The sequence below is a fragment of the Pleurodeles waltl genome, chromosome 7, assembly GCF_031143425.1.
Source record: "Pleurodeles waltl isolate 20211129_DDA chromosome 7, aPleWal1.hap1.20221129, whole genome shotgun sequence".
NCBI classification, from domain to species: Eukaryota; Metazoa; Chordata; class Amphibia; order Caudata; family Salamandridae; genus Pleurodeles; species Pleurodeles waltl.
The window spans coordinates 395,194,301-395,214,813 of record NC_090446.1 but is presented as its reverse complement, the minus strand read 5'-3'; the positions used below and the strand labels follow the sequence as shown (position 1 = coordinate 395,214,813).

Sequence of the window (20,513 nt, the reverse complement as noted above, 5' to 3'; positions counted from 1 at the left end):
ACAAGAAGAAAGAATGCTAGTGCAGGGCACCTATTGCTCTATGATTCCTGGTCTCTGCTTGTGGGTTTGCTAGGTGTTAGAGGCTTTCAGCCTGTACCCCTAATTATTTTTTCATTATGCACTGCTTGGCCATTTTTGTTGTCAATCCTCCTTAAAGATTGTGACAGATTGGGTTGATGAGTGAGGGGGGTGTGAACCCTTTTCAGGTAGGTCATAGCCCTCGTCACAGTGAACCAAAATAAGTCACTAAATTAAACTGTGCTCAACCCTCTGGTAGCTTGGCACACAAACAGTCAGGCTTAATGTAGAGGCAATATGTAAAGTATTTATACAGCACTTAAACAACACTAAAGTGAGAACACAACACGAGGAGACCCACACTAATTTAGACAAATAGAGTCAATTGTAATAAATTGACACACACAACAAAAATCCAATCAGTAGAACTGGAGTTATGATTTTTTAAATTGGAAAATTGCACCTGAAAGATCAAAGTGTCAACTGCAAACATCTAGTCCTGTTACAATGTGGCAAGGTTAAAAGTTATGGCCAATGTATTGTATTGTATTGTAATCGTATTTATATAGCGCTTACTACCCCTGACGAGGCTTCGAAGCGCATTTCGATGAGTAGCACACTACTCCGGAACCCAACAAGAATTAGTGATGGATTAGTATCATTTAATAATGAGTACAGTTTTAGTATTATTATGAGTTAATTTGAGCCGCGGATATGAGAGTTTTAGTTAGTTAGATTGACTGGAGTAATGGAGGGGTGGAGGAGGAAAGAAATCCAGAAGTGTTAATTGGGAGTATATCCTTCATTTACTCAATCCAAAGGCTTGGGATGAATAAAGGGGGGCGGAGGGGGGAAGAGTATGTGGAAGGGTTAGGGAGAGCATAGTAGCAGGGTGAGATGAATGCAGGAGAATTTAGTAGGGTTGTGTGGGAGGTCACAGAGGTAGAGTGAGGTTTGGTGAGTTAGATGTGGAGGTGGAGGGAAGAGCTTAGGCAGAGATATTTAGGAGATGAAAGTGGTCGAAGGGATTTGGGATGAGTCAGAGTGAGAAAGGAGGATAGTTTGATAGAGACAGGACATAAGAGTGATGAAAAATGAGAGCAGAAATTCATAGATATCTAGTATAACAACCCAAAAACCAGGAGCCATGCAATGATCCACAAACATGCCAAGCACAGAAACAACATATACACATACATACACACATATATATATATATATATATATATATATATATATATATATATATATATTTATACACACACACACATGAATACACACACATATGCACATACAATACATAATGAGAATCATGGGTAAAAAATACTTAGTCAGACAGGTTTAAAAGAGTGTGTGTGTATTTTATTGTTATGACAGTAGCAATACATATTTTCCAAAGAAACTATAAATAAATAGAAATATACATATAATCTGAAAAAATATTTATCCACATAGGCATATGCAGTTCATAGTTGTTTGAAAAAGGTGGTTATGAAGAAAAGAGCCAACTCTTGAGTAGTTTTCTGAAAACAAGAAAGTTATCTGTGGCTCTTATAGTTGGGGGTAATGAATTCCATAGTTTGGCTGCTTGGACGGAGAAGGATGTACCACCTACAGTCTTTTTCTTGTATGGTGGTGTTCTAAGGCGGGGTGCCAGTCTTGAGCGGAGGGTTCTTTGTTGGATGTATTTGGTAATTTTCTTTCTGATAAAAAGCGGTCCTGTTCCATGTATAGCTTTGTGGGTGATACAAAGCAGTTTGAAAGTGCATCTTCTGGCAACGGGTAACCAGTGTAGTGCTCTCAAGGCAGGGGAGATGTGGGCTTGCGGCTTTATATGTAGTAGTAGCCTGGCTGCGGGATTCTGGATACGTTGTAGTTTTTTCATAACAGATAGAGATGATCCATGGTAGAGGCTATTGGCATAATCCAGTTTGGATAATACAAGTGAGATAGTAGCTTGCACCTTGTGTGGAAATCCGAGGTGGGGGAAGATGCGTCGTCAAGTCTTTAAGGTGATGAAGCTTGTGCGTGCTAATTTGTCTACTTGGGCATTCATAGTTAGCTTGGAATCCATGGTAATTCCTAGGTTTTTCACTTCCTTGGATAATTGAGGAGGTGGTCCGAGATCTTCAGGCCAGACGCACAGAGGGTCATAATTTTTCCAGTCACCACATATGAGTATTTCTGTTTTGGAGGTATTTAGTTTGAGATGGCTCCAGGTCATCCACTGATCAACGGCTCTGAGGCAACGTAAGATTTGTGAGTTTTCAATGTTTTTGGGGTCTTCTAATTGAAGTAGTATTTGTGTGTCATCTGCATAGTTGTAGCATGTGAGATGGAAATCATTGATCAGTTCTGGTAAAGATATCATGTAGATGTTAAAAAGCAAGGGTGAGATTGACCCTTGGGGGACCCCTGTTTTTGTGAGGTAGGGTTCGGATGAGAAGGGGGGCGAGTGGATGATATTCGCTCTTTTTTGGAGATAGGAAGTAATCCAGTCGAGAGCAATCCCTTGTATGCCGGCTTCGTGGAGTCTTTGAGTTAGGGTGTCATGGTCAACCGTATCAAAGGCAGCTGAGAGGTCCAAGAGAAGTAGTGCAGCAACTCCATTTCGGTCGACTGTGTTTTTAAGATCGTCCCAGATTGCCATGAGTGCCGATTCAGTGCTTCTTCCTGGGCGGAATCCAGTTTGGAAGTCTGAAAGTATAGCATTGTCTTCAATGAATTGTGACATCTGGGCGAATGCTGCTCTTTCTATCAATTTGCCCAGGAAAGGTCCATTTGTGATAGGTCTGTAGTTGTTGGGGTCTTGCGGGTCTGTGATAAAGCACGGTTCGGATACATGAAGTGGATTTGGCCCGGTCTTCACTTAGCTTCAGACTTAGAAGAACTTGTGTGAAAAAATATCTGAGAAGGTAAAGTTAAGCTGTGCAAGGTGGCCGTCAGTGTCCAAGAAGGTCTTGTTGTCGTCAGGGAGCCTCTGGATGAAGTTCTCAGTAAAAAGTTCTACCTTTGGACTTAGTCTCTTATGGAATTTGAAAATCTTCAGCGGGACAAACTTGCAGGCTGTTGCCGACAAGGGTTCCAAAAGACTGGATATACCCTTGTGATCAGGAGCTGCTGTGCAGGATTTGCTGCTGCGGAGAAGAACGTAAAGTACACATTGTACCACTAGAACCAATCTACACTTGACTGAAGAGTCCCAATCAGGGCAAAACCAGACTTGGGTTGCTTGAGTTCTGGTTCAGAGAGGGCCTGGCTTGGAAGTTCAGGTTGTACTGGTCTTATTGGAACAGGGTCAAGACTGTTTTGCTTATAGCTATTTTTAAACTGAAGTGGCATGGTGAGCAAACAAAATGATGGGTTTGAATGCTCCCCTGAGAAATTACCACTGGTTAGATGTATAGCAAGTATCCTCCCATTACCTCTTTTGAGTGTTTGACGTACAGCCCCAAACTGACAAGGATATGGCCCGATGTGGTTCCCTTGCTCACTATGCCACTGAAACCCAGCTACCTCTTATTGAAGACCCCCAATCAGAGTGAAACCCTTCTTGGGTTGCCTGTTTTCTTGTTCAGAAAGGGCCTGGCATGAAGTTCTGACTGGACTGTTCTATTGGGGCAGCGTCAAGAATGATTGCATATACTTAGCTCTAATCTGAGGTGGCATGGTGGTCAAAAGAACAATGGGTTGGAGTACGACCCAAGCGATTGTCTGTATATTTATTGCAAGCAATCAATATTTGTGTGGGGTGGGGGAGAACGTAGCGGGAGCTACAGTGTATTCAGGCTGACTGGCAATGCACTTTGGGTGGATTGGTGAGCAGGTAAGTCCCAGTCTCCTCTCGGTTCTCAAAGCACTCTTTGGCAGAGTCCCAAGTTGTGGATTTGGGCCATATGGACACCATTAGTACAGTTTCCAGTGGTCCAGTACTGGAGGAGCACCACTTGGAGGGTCAGGACTCAATCTGGCTGGGTCCAGGTGTGGGGTGAAAATGGTTGGATACTTTTTTGTCCCTGAGGCTCTGGTCAGGGAGCCAGCCAACCAGCCCTCTGTGCCACTCTGGCAGTTTTGGGTTCAAACAGAGAAGCAGGTGCCAAGCAGCAGGATAGTCTTTTGAGGGCACAAGGCAGGCCTCAGGCAGCACAGCAGTAGTCTTGATGCCGCAGGACAGTCCTCTGAAGTACACAACCGGCAGCAGGGCAGTCCTTTGAGAGTCCCTCCACAGGTCCAGAAGTGAACTGAAGAATGGGTCTGAAGGTCATAATTTTATACCTGGTGCCATCTTTGAAGTGAGAGAAACTTCAAGTTTTCCACCCACTGAAGAACCTGTAATTTACTGAATCCCTGCTATGGTGGCAGGATGTCTGGAGCCTCAAAAGGCTAATGTGAAGTTCTTTATGTGTGATCTGAGCCATTGTCTTTGAAGTGCAACTTGGGTTGTGCATGTGCCACCACTCCCCCTCCTGCCAGGATGACCATTCTGTCAACACCCATTCCCCCTATTGTGTGTCTGTTTAGGAGGAATACACAAAGGCCATCTGCACCTAGTCATGTGACCCAGGAACAGGCTGGAGGCACCAAATGGCTAGGACTGGAAAATTTTGCTTTCTGAAAGTGGCATTTTCAGAATTTTAACTTAAAATCTGACTTTGCCATTAAACAGGATTAAAAAGAAAAATATGTTAGACACCAAACATGATGTGTACCTTCTCCCAAACAAAAGGTATCACTTTTAATAATGAACCCCAGTATTATCTATTTAGAGAGGTAGGCGTCACAGTAGTGAAAAACACATTTGGGAGTTTTTACTACCAGGATATGTAAAACTTAAAAGTATATGTCCAGCTTTTTAAATACAGTGCACCCTTCCCTATGGGCTGTTTAGGTTTATTTTTCCAAGTCAAATGGCAGTTTAAAACTGCACACAGGCAGTGATGGAAGGCCCGAGACATGTTTTACAAGCCTACTTAAGTTGGTGGCACAGTAAGTGCTGCAGACCCACTAGTAGTATTTCATTTACGAGTCCTGGATATATGGTATATCACTTTACCAGGGACTTATAAGTAAATTAAATAAGCCAATCAGATGTAAGCCAGTTTTACCGTGTTTCAGTGAGTGAGTCACTTTAGCAGTGATAAAGTGCACAGAGTTCTAAAGCCAATAAAAACAAATTCCACGAAACAGGAGAGAAGGCACAATGTTTGGGGGAAGACTAGCCCTAAGGCCCATAGGTCTAACGATGATGTCTGAACGTTTGGCAATTCTATTCCTACAACCCCTATGAATGTATGTTGAGCAAGAGGGGGGACCTGCAGGGTCCACCTTAAGAGAGCTCGTATGTTGAAGGGATCAACTATCCAGTCTTCTCTTAAGTATTGTCTAGGCTTTCTAAGAAAAACAGAACTAAAGATGTTTCTCTGTATATAATGGTTCACATATTTGGTGTAGTTTTTAAACTTTATTTTTCCTTTAACTGATTTTCACTTTATTGAATTTATGCATGTTGGAAGTTGTACTTCCATTTTTAAACCATGTAACTACTTCTCTTATTGAGGTAAGATCATTAAGGTATTTCAGTCACTATTGGAGATGCCAATGGGCAAAGTCAAAAGACTACTAGGGAATCTGTTCCCTCCCTTGTAGGAGTCATTATATCTAAACCTAGTCTTTCCTCCAAAGCTTTTCCAAAAAGTGCTCTTAGGCACATCCTGCTGTCATCTGAGAAGTAGTTCATAGGAGCAGTAGTCTCCTTCTCGTGGGCTATAGTGAATGTAACATATTTGTTAGTCAACCTTGCAAAAGTTATCCATGTTGTATATAGCTAATTATCCAGCACTGTCCATTGCAATGCAAGAGGAGTTGGATTGATGGGTAGATAATATATTTAATGTTTAGGAAGCATAGCTGCAGTCTGTGCTTTTCTGGATGATGTTCTAAGAGATGAATTGCAAAACATACAGAATGCATAATAAATTGAATGGATAATTGGCATTAATCAGGAAAAGGTATTAATTGCATCTAGAAATAGGAGATGCCAAGCATGCCTCAGTAACCCAGTCAGTCCTCACAACTCAGGATATTAGGTCACTCTGCAGTTAAGGAATTAGGGAAGAGGTGTTTTTTAGGGAACAAGCTATAGCAGTGCAGGTCTTTTGAGTTTCATAGGCATGACCTGTGGCTCAAATAGGCAAGGAGCATTTTCTGTTTGCCATACTCCCCTTCAGCCTCACCAGTGCCCCTCAGGCGTTCACAAAAGTGATGGGAGTGGTTGCTGCTCATCTTCGGGGGCCGGGGATACCAATTTTCCCCTACCTTGAGGACTGGGGGTTGAAAGTGGACTCACAGTAGTCAATCATAGACCTCCTCCAGATGACCTTGAGCTTTCTGACATCTTTGGGGTTCACAATCAAAGAAACAGTTGCACCTGACTCCTTCGGTTAGGCTACCTCTCATTGCAGTCATTCAAGATATGGTGCAGTCCTGGGCTTTCCCTCCATCACTAGTCCAGGGTATTAGGGTGTTGGTCCCGATGTTTCAGCCTCAATCCTTGGTCTCAGTGAGAGTGGCTCTGAAGTTTTTGGGCCTTTTGGCCTCCTGAATCCAACTCATAAATTATGCCATGTAGCATATGGGCTCTTCAGCAGGATCTGAAGTCTCAGGGAGCCCATCACCATAGAAACCTTTCAGAATCCATCTAGGTTTCAGACAGCAAAAGACGTTCTTGACCGCACACTAAGAACATGCAGTGACCACTGTGAAAGCTTATTTGTCAGCCCTTCCAACCTTTTTATGTTCTTGGACCAGCCATCCTTGTTTAAACCACTGGTCGAAGTTCTTAAAGTTTCCTCCAAAACACTTTGTGATACCACAGTTAGATCTTTATTTTGTCCTCGCTTTTTCTTTGTGCTCTCCCATCGAGCCAATGCACACTTGCATTCTGTCTCCTGACTCTGGAGCCTGTATTATTTGTTGAGACAATTTCAGCTCATCGCAACACCTTCAGTTCGTCACACCAGTACACTTCAGGCTCTCTCTGTGCAGCAGCCAGACAAAATGGTGATGAGGACCAGAGCTTCCTTTTTACCTAAGGCTGTGACCCCATTTCATATCAGAGAGCCCATTAACCTTTTAGCAATCTTTGCTCTGCCTTACACCTTGAAAAAGAGACTCCCATCAGCTAAATCCCAAGAGTGCCTTGAGTTTCTATTTTCATCACACTAAGGGCCATCGAGTGGACAATCAACTCCTGGGCTTGTCTGGGGCTAAGAAAGACAAGGCAGAGCAGAAAAAGAGCATTGTCAAGGAGGATAGCCTTCTGTATTAAGATCTGCTCGAACTGGCCAAGAGCCATCTTCCGGTGGGACTGAAGGCCCGTTCTGCCAAGGCTGCTACCACTGCTTCAAATGCAGCTTGCCTTTTCTGGTTATCTGTCAGGCCATAATGTTGCCAGCAGTGCACACATTCACGAATCACTGCAGTCTTTACAGTCACGTCTGATGGAAGGGGCCTTTTGCCCATTTGGTCCTTCAGGATTTATTTGATTTGAACTATTCAACAGGCCCACCACTTTGAGAGGTACTGATTTGGTATCCTAGAAGTAACAAAAATGCAGTTAGAAGTATCCATCAGAAGAACAAGTTAGAAACACTCTTTCTATTGGTTTGTCTGTCTAACCGCAAATTCCTCTCAGCTGTTCCCCCTCCCTGTTATGTGGAATGGCTAGTTCTTCCATTTAAAAATATGCAAACTAAAGATCTTCACACACCTACCTTTGAATACTGTTGAAGGTCACAGTGCAGAGTGCAGACAGCATCAATAAAGAAACTGACATTGAAATACAGGGGTGCCATTTATTTGTGGCTCCATTGTTACTTCCAGGGCAACCACAAGTCAGCGTGGAGCTGCATAGCGAAACCTTGCAGTGTGCAAGAGCTGTGTCATTTAAACCTTCCAGATGTAGTTTGGTGCCTAGGAATATTCTAAAGGTATGCGAAAGGTACTTAACTTGTTTTTCTTAAACCATCCATGTATCGCCTAACAAGTCTGTAATACTCTTACTCCATCATAATGTATTTGAATATAACCACCAAATCCCCATGTCCAAGTGCCCACCTAATTGATGCTGCCAAACTGGGCCTTCTATTTGCAAATCACCACAGCATCCACACCTGTGCCCTGACTGATAGATTAACGGGAGGGTAGAAATGAACCAGGCATATTTTAAGGGATGAAGACCAATCTTTCCTCTTTTTTCTTGACTGGCCCTAAGCTGGAAAGAGAAATGTATATGATCCATAGCTAAATTCTAGCGTAATATGTCTCTGTGGAAAAGGAGTAGAGGAACAATCTATCCCCATACCAATCTGGCCTTTTGATTATACTGAGTGAACTAAAAACAATGTTTCTTGAAGAAAATCTCCATACCTGAAAGGTCCTTTTGGATTGTGACATGAAAGCCCCAATTGAAGGCTGTGGGAGTATAGGTGATCACTGAGTTTATTTGTCTCCAACTGCTCTTCACACTGGATCATTTTTTCATCATCATTAGAGTAATTTTTGGCCGAGCAGTTAATACACATTGTCTCACAGGCGGTGGCATGGAAGGTACTTTCCTACACACTGGAGGTTGACTGGGTATCCGAACAATTTGGGAGAAGGCGGGGAAATCCTTGGAAGATGCAACAGAGCTCAAATTGGAGCTGGTGCCGAAGCTGGCATTGTTTGGGGGTGTGGGCGTACACGTTACCTCAAACATCTGATTAACCTGGGCTGTGTGGCTGCGATACGAGACGTTGCACAGAGATGAGGCTCGGGAACACCCCCGCCCTCAATTCCCACTCTGAGACTGGGAAATAGGGATGGAATTAAATTGCCGGAAAAAGAAATGTATAAAGGCCGTGGTTGTAAGAAAACATTTGAAAAAATATGTTGAAGATGGGAAGTAAATAGGGGATAAGTGGAAAGACTCAATGATTGGTGGACCGATTCGAGAGGTGGCTCTCTCCCACCTCAGGAATAATCAAACCGGAACAAAGACACTGTACAATAGGGGAAGTACTCGACAATTCGAATAGAAAGGAAAATGTGGGTGGAGGGTGGATGTCGTGTTGACTGTTACTTAATGTTGGTTGCAAGGGAAATGATGAATAAAAATACATATCAATATTTTTGCTCACAATAACCTTTCAATTGTTGGGTGCAAACAAGGTTTATCTCATTGTGTTCTCCTTTTGTGTGCGTTCAAGCAGTCCGATAGCAATCAGATTAGCAACAATGCAGGAAATACATAATTTGTTCATGTGTGTCTTTCCTTCTCTTTGTAGAGATAAACAGTTCCCTGCATTTGGATTTGGTGCTCAGGTCCCTCCAAACTGGCAGGTAATATATTTTCTAGTTCTCCCTAAAATCTCTAATTGTACCTATTTGTTTTCTTGATATTTTTTTTTTGTTATAGGTATCACATGAATTTGCCCTGAACTTTAACTCAACTAACCCCTATTGTCTTGGTAAGTAGTAGAATCTCTGATTTCTTTTCCTATTTGAGTAGTTTAGTATTTTGCAGCTGTCTTGCTTGCCTGCACGTGGCTCTTAGGACTGGCCACCTACCAGGTTATCATGTGAGAATCCAACCCTCGCTCTTCTTCCTAGGAATTTCTAGCCTGTTGCTCTGCTATTGTGTACTGGCACAGGCAGGGTGAGATGCACCAGTTCTCATAGGTGCCCAAGTTACCCGATTACCCCCATTGGATGACCCCAGCAAGGGATCTAGGCCCTAGTCATTACTTGCTCTACAAATGTGTGGTGCTCCATAACTGACCTCACACACCCTCCCTCTGCAGCTTCTTCATTCCATTGACCTATCCCTTGCTCTACCAGTTTGTCCCTCTCCCTCGTTATACACTTTTAAGGACTGTATCTTTCTAGTTCTTCATCTTCCTGAGCAACCCACCCCACCACTTGTCCCTTTCGTCCCTTTGCTTTCTTCAGCCCTTCCCTGTACTGGCATACTGCCCACCTCACCTGCCCTCGTCACAACCTGCTGTTTCTTCCAACTACTATGTCCTTACCATTTCTACCACCCTATCCAAACTATCACCTTAACTTTATCGTGTTGCCTCAACTTTATCATATCACCTCAAATTGATCATGTCACCTTAATCCTCTTATCTCTATCCTCCCTCTTAGAAAATATCCTGCCTCCTTTCTCCCTCTTGGCTCTCTTCGCCCTTTGTTTGCATGATCCCACCTAGATGGTTTAACTCGTCTCGTTCCCCCCCCCCCCCCCCCCCCCCCCACCCCCCGTACCTCTCACACCAGAAGCCTGCTTTCCAGTCTGCTCGTCTCAAATCAAGAGAAGCATAATTGTATTTAATTAGGCAAACCATAAGAAAATCCTACAATACCATGACACACAAAATGCAGGGATATTTGTTGTGTAAGCCAAATGTGCATACTGTAAGAGGACGTGCATTTCGTAGATGACGTTCACTTTTTAAGTCAACCGCTATGGTGACAATCACGCTTTCTTCTTTTCAGTTTCTATTTTTTGTGATTTCTGGTGCAGTGCTTTTTAGTGTTTTCCAGGGTATTCCAAAAGCGTGCTTATCGGTTCAGCAGTCAAGTCATCACCATGACTAGCATGTGCATGAATGGAGATAAGTTTGTACCGCATTAAGACTTGATTGTAGTAGATTAAAGGTTATTGGTTGGCATTTAACATACTTTTCTGTTATTCTTTTAATTACGTGATTGTCAAAGATCAGTCAATGATGATTTTCTACTTCAAACATGTGGAAAAAATATATATTTGTGGGGTGCGTCGTTCTGTTATTGCAGGCCTTCATCACACTGCCCTGTTCTTTGTCTCAAAATAACAAAATAGAAATGGGTTAATAGATGTTTTTACTGTCTAATCTGGACCTATTCCTGCTTCCCCTGCTAGGGAATTGATATTCATACTTTTAACTGTAGGGACTTGAGTGACAACAAAGTGTTCTACTGTCTGAAGAAGCAGCTGAAGTAGAAAGAAACTATAACCTGCAGGATTAATTAAATCGTTTTTCTGGGCTGTTCACACCGTGAATTACGTTTATTTATGGGATTTTGTGTTCATTACAGAGCCAGGACAAGAACATCTTAGCATTGATTTTTATGAATCATGTGTTCTCAGTTTATTTAAAACCATTGTGGCACTGTGTTCATGTTGAGTATATGTAAGAATTGCACAAGGCGCTTTACCTTTTGTTCCGTGCAGCATGCACAGGTCTAGTGCATTGTCATCTCGTGTGGTAAAGAAAAAACACAGCTCAATATGTATCTGTCAAAGGCAGTCAGAGAGATCTGTACAAGTGAGGATGCTAATTGTCGAGGATTGTTTCAGCAAGCTTCATTTTGACTTGGAAGAAGGAGGAATGTAAACTGAACTTCATGATCCCGGAGCTGTTTTATGAACGTCTTTAGTGTGCAGACTCAGAAGGGGCCTTTGAATCTGCTTTTCTTGAAATTGCCCCTTCTGCAGCGAATACTAGGATAAACAGAGCAATGTTGCCACTGTGTTCCTGAGCTCTATTGTCTGCAGCTCATATACCAATGTATACGTTTTCTGAGCATCTTTAGTGTATATGTTTAAAGCACCACAATTTCATCAATACCTGTGCGTGAACCGCTTCTGGGCCTGCACGTGGGCGCCGAAGATGTTCATGATACGGTCTCTGATCATTCTATGAGGGCATGTGTTTCATACAGGCATGCTTTTAAAATGAGCAGGAAGTAAACCAAGGAACAAAAGTGATGGGTGCACTGTTTTATGAGAAGACCTTGATTCTGGAGTTATCCGTATTTAAATTCTTTATTACCACAATATTGATACTAGAGATTTGGGAAAGCAGAGCTCCAAAACCCTCTCAATCAAGGAGGATGACAGCACTTGCCACAGGCTGAGACGCTGCTCAAAATTTAGCTGCAAATCATGCAGCCTACTACACAGCAACATGCAGTGATCTGAAGACACGGCAGAACAGGAGTGAAGTAGTTCCTGGGGGGTCCAGGAACCTTGCGGGTAATTACAAGGGGAATATTAAGTAGCTGACCATGGCCTGAATAGATCAGAGGAAGCATCCATCACAGAAAAGAGCTTCGAGGTAAGTCTGAAGTTATATTGGTTGCACCAGAGGTTGCCACAGTGGTAGAGGTTGAGCAAAATCTGGTATTTTCTGGTTTCTGCTGAAAGGAAATATTCCCTCCTGGTGTTTTATGAGGTATAATTAGTTTTGAACTGAAAACCAGAAACCCTAGTGATAATCCAACCCATTGACTTGTGTGTGATTAATCAGGCAGTGAATGTCAATGTTTAATAACTAGTTTAAAAATGTTAAAATAGTGTAACAAGTCAAAAGCAATGTTATGACAAAGCTGTCCTATTATGTATTGTGTATTATGTATATATTAAGTATTGTGGTCTACTTTTGTGCATTGTCATAAGAGCAGAACTGCAGGGTGTCCTTAAAAGCTCAACCACTTTAAACAATAATAAATAGGCATTATGGCAAATGTTACACCGGTCAGTAGTTGGCATTTAAACAAATTCTTAACCCAAATCTGATAAACAGGGCCACTAGAATTATGCAATGGTAAAGCAATTTTAGCATAATTATAGATTTCCAGCATAATCCATCAACTGCCGCATAATCTTCAGATTTTTAACAAAAAAAAATTCTAGCTCAGACAGTTCAAAACGCAGTGACGCAAATTGCAGCACAGTGGAAGCCCCGTTGCAATACTGGACTGGTCAACTTTCTGCTGCTTGCTGCTACATTTGGGTGTTAAACTGCTAATAATGAGGTGCCAATGTCCATACAGTGTTACCAAGTTTTTTTTGTTTTTAAACGACATAATTAAGTAGTGCTACTATTACAAGATGGCTGCATTATTTGACTGTTCCTGCTGCACAATTTGCTCAACCCTAATGCAGAATTTGGCCCTCTCCTGCCACATAATTCTAGTGGCCCTGCTGGAAAGGCACAAGGTCAGCTTCTGTTTTCAAAGACCAAATAGTCGGGCTTTCTTAGCTCTTTACCATCTCTTTTTATAGCACATTGTGGGGAAAAATAATTTTAGAAATCCACAATTTTATTGCGTTTTAGACCTGGTGTGCAAATACCCCAAAAAGTATGCCCTGACGCTAAGCAACCGGATTACGCAAAACTGTCACTACAGTTAAAACCGGTAAGTTTTTAACAGGTTACGAAATTTGGAAAGTTCTTTTTTTTTCTTTTTTTCAGGATTGATAAAAATTAAGTGAGGTCCAAACTTGGGAATTACGAGTAAGAAAGAACAGCCACTAATATATAATTATTTAATTTAGAGATGTTCTCTTTGTAAGAGGAACTGCAATGTTAACAGCACACAGAGATGTAAGGAGGACAAGAGAGGTCACGTAGTTGTCAGTGCACAGGCTGTATAAGGCCTTAGGACAGAAACAAAAAGCCTTAAAAAGGCAGCATGTCCATATTGGTAACCACTGAAGAGTAGAGAGATGGGTCGAGATAAAAAATGTCATGCTCAGTCCCAGGATGACTGCTGCCTGTGTATTCTGAATTATTTGCAACTTCTGAAGGCAATGGCCTGGGAGTCCTCCTGAAAGAGAATTACAGTAGTCCAACCTGGAGATAGGCCCTGAACCTGTCTTTTTAGAGAGGAGCTGGGCAACAAAACATGACTAAGCATGAAAAAACTGGTGTAAATAAGCTTATCAATATATGCTTCAGAAGTAGGATTGTCATTAAAACTTGTGCTGAAAATGTGAACCTTGAACGGACTCCAAATGGACCAGGCCACCGGTTAAAGGACCAGATGGAAGACTTACCAAAGACAATGACCTATCTTGTCTTTTGAGTCTAAATGTTGCAATTCATCCAGCTGGCCACCGATCGCAGGCAACCTGTAAACTAGACTGTCGAAAATTAGGTTTTCCATCCAGTCACAGGATGATCTCTGTGCATAAGCATGAAATCTATGCCCATAAAACATGATTAACATTCTGAGGAAATTAGTTGCCAGTCCAACAGGATTAGGCAGTTCAGTTTAGTTAGTGGATTGCTCAGACTCGAAACACACAATGGAAGTGCTGCAACATTTATTTGATCTTCCAAGTGTTCAAGTCGCACAACACCGTATGCAGGGAAATTAGTGCGTGGGGGTGAGGTAATCCTAACATGCAAAGAGGAAGTCTATTATATATATTTTTTTATAGAGTACATGTTTGTGTACTTCCATACTCGAGTTCTGTATGTTGCTAATGTAACACCCGTGTTTGTACATTGTGAGCAGCTGGGCAAAAGGTTTGAGCTTAAATTAAGCGTTCCGTACACTGTTTTAATGTGAGTAGCTGAGCCAAGTCCAAAAAAGGCTCGAAAGTGATACCAAAATGTCAAAATCTCTTCAAATTACGTATAGTCTTATTAGTAAGCATCATCGGAGATTTGAATACAGCTGTAGTGAGGTCCTAAGTGTTGACCTATGAGAAAACAATTTGTTGAAATGCTGGATGCCATTTTCTCTGCTCTGCCAATCACCTTTGCTGAACTGTAAAACAGCTGCTCCTAGGGTCGCTGCATTTCTTGATAATTGTAATTATCATTGATTAACTCCATGTTTCAGAAAGTGAGTAAGAAATACTACATTTACAACAGAAATAAGCCGGGGAGTCCAGAGATTGGTGTGAAATGTAAAGGCCTTTAAAAAGACGTCGTCTGGGCTTGGGGCCGTACTTGTCTAGGTAATCACCACAGGGAGCATCTGAAAGGAAAAAACAAGTAGGTCACAATTTCCTGGCGGGTTCATTGTAGCAGGCATGTGTCTGTCTATAACTCTCCATAAAGATGGTCTTTTGCATCTTGAACAGCAACTAAATCTTCCCAGTTCTCTTCCAGGGGATCCTCATCAATAGTCATAAACCCTGAATGTTCCTGCCCACGTGTGGGGACCCAGGAGCATAAACACACATGTATATGTATTAAACGTATATGTAAAATCAATAATTGTGTAGAGAATTTTAGTACATGTATATTATATACACTTGTAAGCAATAATGCAGTCTATGTTGACAAACAGGTTAAAAATGTCTTATTTTTTGTGAAGTTTTTTTTTAATCAAACTCCTCAATTAGAGGCAAACTCTTTCTGCAATCAAAGAAGAGAGCGTAGAACATGTAAACCATTTCATGTAGAAAGAAAAACTACATTGAAAATACAGGGACCTTATTAGCCAAAAGGCTGCATCCAAAGTAACATAGCAGAACCAAAAACTGGCACCGTACCTTTAGGTCCTGAGCACGTCCAGTATCCCACCATGCCTCAGAGGTTAGAGTGAGGTGACAGCTGGGTTACAGTTAGGTCGGTACTTTTTTACGGTAATAAGAAGAAATAGGTTAGACAAATAAACTGCTGTACCTCCAGAATTACGTCCGGTGAGGAGGGTGGGTTGTTTATGTCTTTGATGAGGATACCCCTGGAAGAGAACTAGAATTTACAAATAAGTAGCTTATCCTTCTCTTCCAGGGGATCCTCATCAATAGTCAAAACACTGAACAGATTAGAAAGCCAATCCCCTACCCCTGCGGAAGGAGAGGTGGAAGCACAAGCAGTTTACTTTTCTTAGTTAAATACATTTCTTAATGAGGCCTGATCTACTCGAGTGTCTGCCTTAGCATCTGAACCTAGACAGTAATGCCTTTTAAAAGTATGTACCGATCTCCATGTTGCTGCCTTGCAGATTTTGGAGATGGGTACATTCTTCAGAAGGGCTGTCTTTGCTGCCTTGCCCCTTGTCAAATGAGCCTTAGGCCAGTCAACCATCTGTTTGTTAGCCGATTGATAAGCAATAATAATACATGAGACTATTCACCTAGAAACAATCTGTTTTGGGGCAGCCCTGCCCGTTCTCATGTGCCCATAGTTTATGAATAATTGATCAGATTGTCTGATGTCTTTAGACTTACCAAGATAAAAGTTAAACATTCTTTTCAAGTCTGAGTGCAAAGTTCTCTCCGCTGGCATAGATGGATTGGGGAAGAATGTTGGAAGAGATCTGGAAAATCAGAAACCACCTTAGGTAGTGACATAACAAGAACCTTTGACCCTGTGACATAAGAATAAGTGATCTCATATTACCTTTGGACACCAGATTTTTCACAAGAAGTAACATGGCATAGCCCTTTCACCTGGTGAGATCACATGAAGTAACGCACCTGACCTCTGGTCAAACAGATTGGAAAGTCTCTAGGAGCTACAAATTAGATACTCTGTAAAACCAACATATTTTATTCAAATCCTATTGAAAATACTTCATGTACATTGTCAGTGTCAGACAGAATTTTCGGATACACAGTTGAAATAATGGAGCATGGTTTAAAGCTGTTGTAAATAGTGCATACTAATAGGTAACATTCTGCTCAAGTTGAAATCACCCAATATCCGATAAATGTAATATAATGAGAAGGTCATTGGGCATATGTTGTTTGGCAGAAGCTTAACCCAGGTGAGGAGGCATTTCACCTCCCTAAGTTTACTAACATTAGGTAAAAGTGCACATCACCAGTAGACTACTTGTGTCGATTAGGAGAATGCTTGTTCCCTATTTCCCTATTTAGTATACTGAGAGTGTTAAGAAAAGGTGGCCACCAAATTGAGTGAGGTGTTGGCTTGAGAGTTAAGAGCTGTATAGGGGCTAGAAAGGCAGAATGTACTCACATGGAAGATGATACTGGCTTCCATACTAATGCTGCATGACTGATGAAAAAAGAGCAGTGGCTGTCAAGTGGTACTTTGTTTGCTGGAAGAGTCTGACAGATTTAGCCATTACAATGCTGCTGCCTGGCTCCCTTCAAAAAGGGAAGGCACTTACTGAGCAGTAAACTGAAACAGAGACCAGGAGTTCTAGCGTCAGTAGATGGTTCTGATGATGACTGGGCATCTTACTCTGAAGATGCATGTTCAAGGGTAGTTTGTGCATGAAGAGTATGAAATCAAGAAGGTGGCTGATAGTGCAGCATGCATGGTTTAAATATCTCTATATAATCTATTAGCAGCTACAACAAATTGTTGCTGAACCTATGCGCTGCAGTCTAGAAGCGAAAAAAGGATTTGTTGGACAGCAAGGTTTGCTTGGCTAGCATAAAATCAAATGGAGGCCTCTAGTGCTTGGCAGCATGGCAGATGTCGTTTGCATATCCCGGGATAGAATTTATGATACAGTGACAAATGGCAGCTCCTATTCTATTTGGAGGGTTGTGGAATTCTTATAGCCCAACACCCTGGACATATTGTTCAAGGTCAAGGACAACACGTTTTCATATTTATTTTGTCCTTAGGACATATAGGCCCAACCCTCAGCAGCACAAACTCTTTGCTGCAGTTTAGAGGGAATGGAACTGTCTGCAGTTGAGGAAATATTTATGTCTATGTGTTAATGCTGTTTGAACTTGTATTTATGGTTCATTAATGCAAACCCTTTGTTAGGGTGAGCACTTTAAATAAATGCGGTAAGCTCTGACTGCACAACTGACAGTGGTTCCAGTAAAAAAAAAAAAAAAAAACACATAAGTTTGAAAGGTTTATTAATATGAGGCCACATATAATGCCCACAGAATGCTCTCTAATTAAATGCAGATGTTTGCAGAAGCTTGTTAACAAGATTTATGATAATTTGCTTTCAAAATAAAATGTTCAGAAAAAGAATGCAAAGAGGAAACAAAATGTTTTGCTAAATTAATGCAAATTCTTTGGTACTAATTTTTTAAAGCATCATTTAGTAAAGTATGTTGAATGCTAGTATTTCAAAAAATATTTATAATGAAAAACCAGTGTAACCAGTTTCAACAAGATTATGGGAAACATGAAAATAAACAAGCAATGGCAAAGCTAACTGATCAAACATTGGTGGACAGTATTTTGGTTTTGTCAATGCGTGTCTTGTTTTGACATGGCTTTTGTAAAACTTTGTTGTGGGAGCTGCCAGGCCCTCACCATTGTAACAAGCTTTGGCAAAAGCAAAACAATGTTTGCATTTGCTCCAAAAGCACACGTTGCCACATTAGTTCCAGGCACTGAACAAAACGCAACAAATTGTTGAAGAGGGACAAGCAATCACTAATAATCAAATTAGATCTGCCCTCGATGCAGCTGATACTGCAGCTAGTAGTATCAACAGTAGCCTAACAATTTGTAGACATGCATGGCTAAGATCCTCCGGGTTTAAACCCAAAATACAGCAGGCAGTTCTTAACATGCCTTTTGATAAGGAACATCTATTCGGACCTGAAGTTGACACAACTATAGAAAAACTCAGAAAGGACTCCGACACTGCAAAAGCGATGGGAGACCTATATACCACACCTTATTGGGGTTCCTTTTGCAAACAGCAGTTTAGGGGAGGTTTCAAACCCCAAACTACAGAGGCTTCCACCTCACAGCCTAAACAAACTCAGCAGTATTATCCAAGAGGATCATTTAGAGGCTCTTACAGAGGCCAACACTTTAGAGCCAGAGGAAAATGTAATACTTCAAAGAGTGTCACCACTCCCCCCAAAACAATGACTTCCTCAACATCCCACAATTCCACACATCTCCTGTGGGAGAAAGACTGCAACAATTCCACTCTCACTGGCAAAATATCACCACAGATCAGTGGGTACTTTCAATTATCCACAATGGTCACTGCCTAGAACTAATTTCTACTCCACCAAACATTCCCCCTCGTTCTCAGAGACTCTCCCCAGAACACAATGTTCTGCTAAAACAAGAAGTACGATCACTATTACTAAAAGGAACAATAGAAACAGTTCCAATATCACAACAGGGAACAGGAGTATATTGACTATAGTTCCTGATACCAAAAAAGGATGGTACTCTCAGACCCATTCTAGATCTCAGACCTCCAAATCTATCCTGTTAGAACACTTTCACATGGTCACTCTACAAGATGTAATTCCCCTACTACAAAAACAAGACTACGTGACTGCCTTGGATCTCAAATATGCTTACTTTAAAATTCCCATACATCCAGCTCATCGCAAATACCTAAGATTTGTAATAGATGGCAAACATTACCAATTCAAGGTACTTCCCTTCAGCATAACAACAACTCCAAGGGTTTTTACAAAATGTCTATCTGTAGTAGCAGCTCACCTCAGAAGACAACACATACATGTCTTTCCTTATCTAGACGATTGGCTAATAAAATCAAGCAATATTATACAGTGCCAACAACACACTCAATGCACACTAGATTCCCTACACACATTAGGTTTCACAATCAATTACCAGAAATCTCATCTTCAACCAGCACAGGTTCATCCTCACCTAGGTGCGATTCTCAGTACTCAAAAAGTGTTAACCTACCCAAATCCACAAAGGATACAGGCTTTTCAAAACATCATATCACAGATGCAGCTCAATCAAACTTACACAGTAAGATTTATCATGAAACTGTTGGGAATGATGGCATCATGCATAGCAATAGTACTGCATGCACGACTAAACATGAGACCACTGCAACAGTGTCTCTCACAACAATGGTCTCAAGCACAGGGTCAATTACAGGATATAGTGTTGCTAGACTGCCAAACTCACAAACCTCTACAATGGTGGAATCACAACAACTTAATAAAAGGGCGGTCATTTCAAGACCCTGTGCCTCAGACCATAATAACAACAGATGCGTCAGTGACAGGTTGGGGGACGTCATCTCAACAACCCAACCATACAATGGGAATGGAATTCAACGCAATTAACTTACCACATTAACAATTTAGAATTGTTAGCTGTGTTTCTCTCCCTAAAAGCTTTTCAACCTCTCCTCAGGCACAAAACTGTCTTAATAAAGACAGACAATATGACAACAATTTATTATCTGAAGGAACAGGGAGGAACACATTCATCTCAATTGCCCCAAGCAATATGGAAATGGGCGATTCACAATAAAATGATCCTGCTAGCGGAATACATCCCAGGGGTACACAACCAGCTAGCAGACCTAAGCAGGACGCAGCAACAAATACACGAATGGGAAGTTCACCAACAGGTACTTCAACAATCCTTTCAAATGTGGGGCACACCAGACATAGACCTTTATGCAACAAGTGAAATTGCAAAATGCCAAAACTCCGCATCCAGACACCCACACCTTCTGTCCAAGCGCAATGCTCTGGATCAACTGGTCAGGGATATTTGCTTACGCCTTCCCCCCTCCCGTTAATTCCATTTCTGGTCAACAAACTGCCTCACACCTCTTTCACCATGATACTCATAGCTCCCACGTGGGCACGACAACAATGGTACACAACACTTCTAGTTCTGTCAGCAGTACCCCATCGCAAACTTCCAAACAGACAAGATCTGTTAACACAGAACAAGTGTCAAATCAGCCATCCCAATCCTAGTGTCCTCAATTTAGCAATTTGGCTCCTGAAGTCATAGAATAAAGATATTTACACC

At 41.6% G+C, this 20,513-nt stretch overlaps 1 protein-coding gene across 10 annotated transcripts in view; it reads left to right on the top strand.

Moving 5' to 3' along the window:
* The window catches only part of CPNE1 (copine 1), a 797,848-nt gene that overhangs the window by 594,502 nt on the left and 182,833 nt on the right, over nt 1–20,513 (top strand). For all 10 annotated transcript variants that reach the window (XM_069243860.1, XM_069243864.1, XM_069243859.1 and 7 more), the window contains 2 exons: nt 9,345–9,399; nt 9,476–9,527. In XM_069243860.1, the coding sequence (XP_069099961.1) occupies nt 9,345–9,399; nt 9,476–9,527 (107 nt within the window). The remainder of the gene's footprint in view (nt 1–9,344; nt 9,400–9,475; nt 9,528–20,513) is intronic.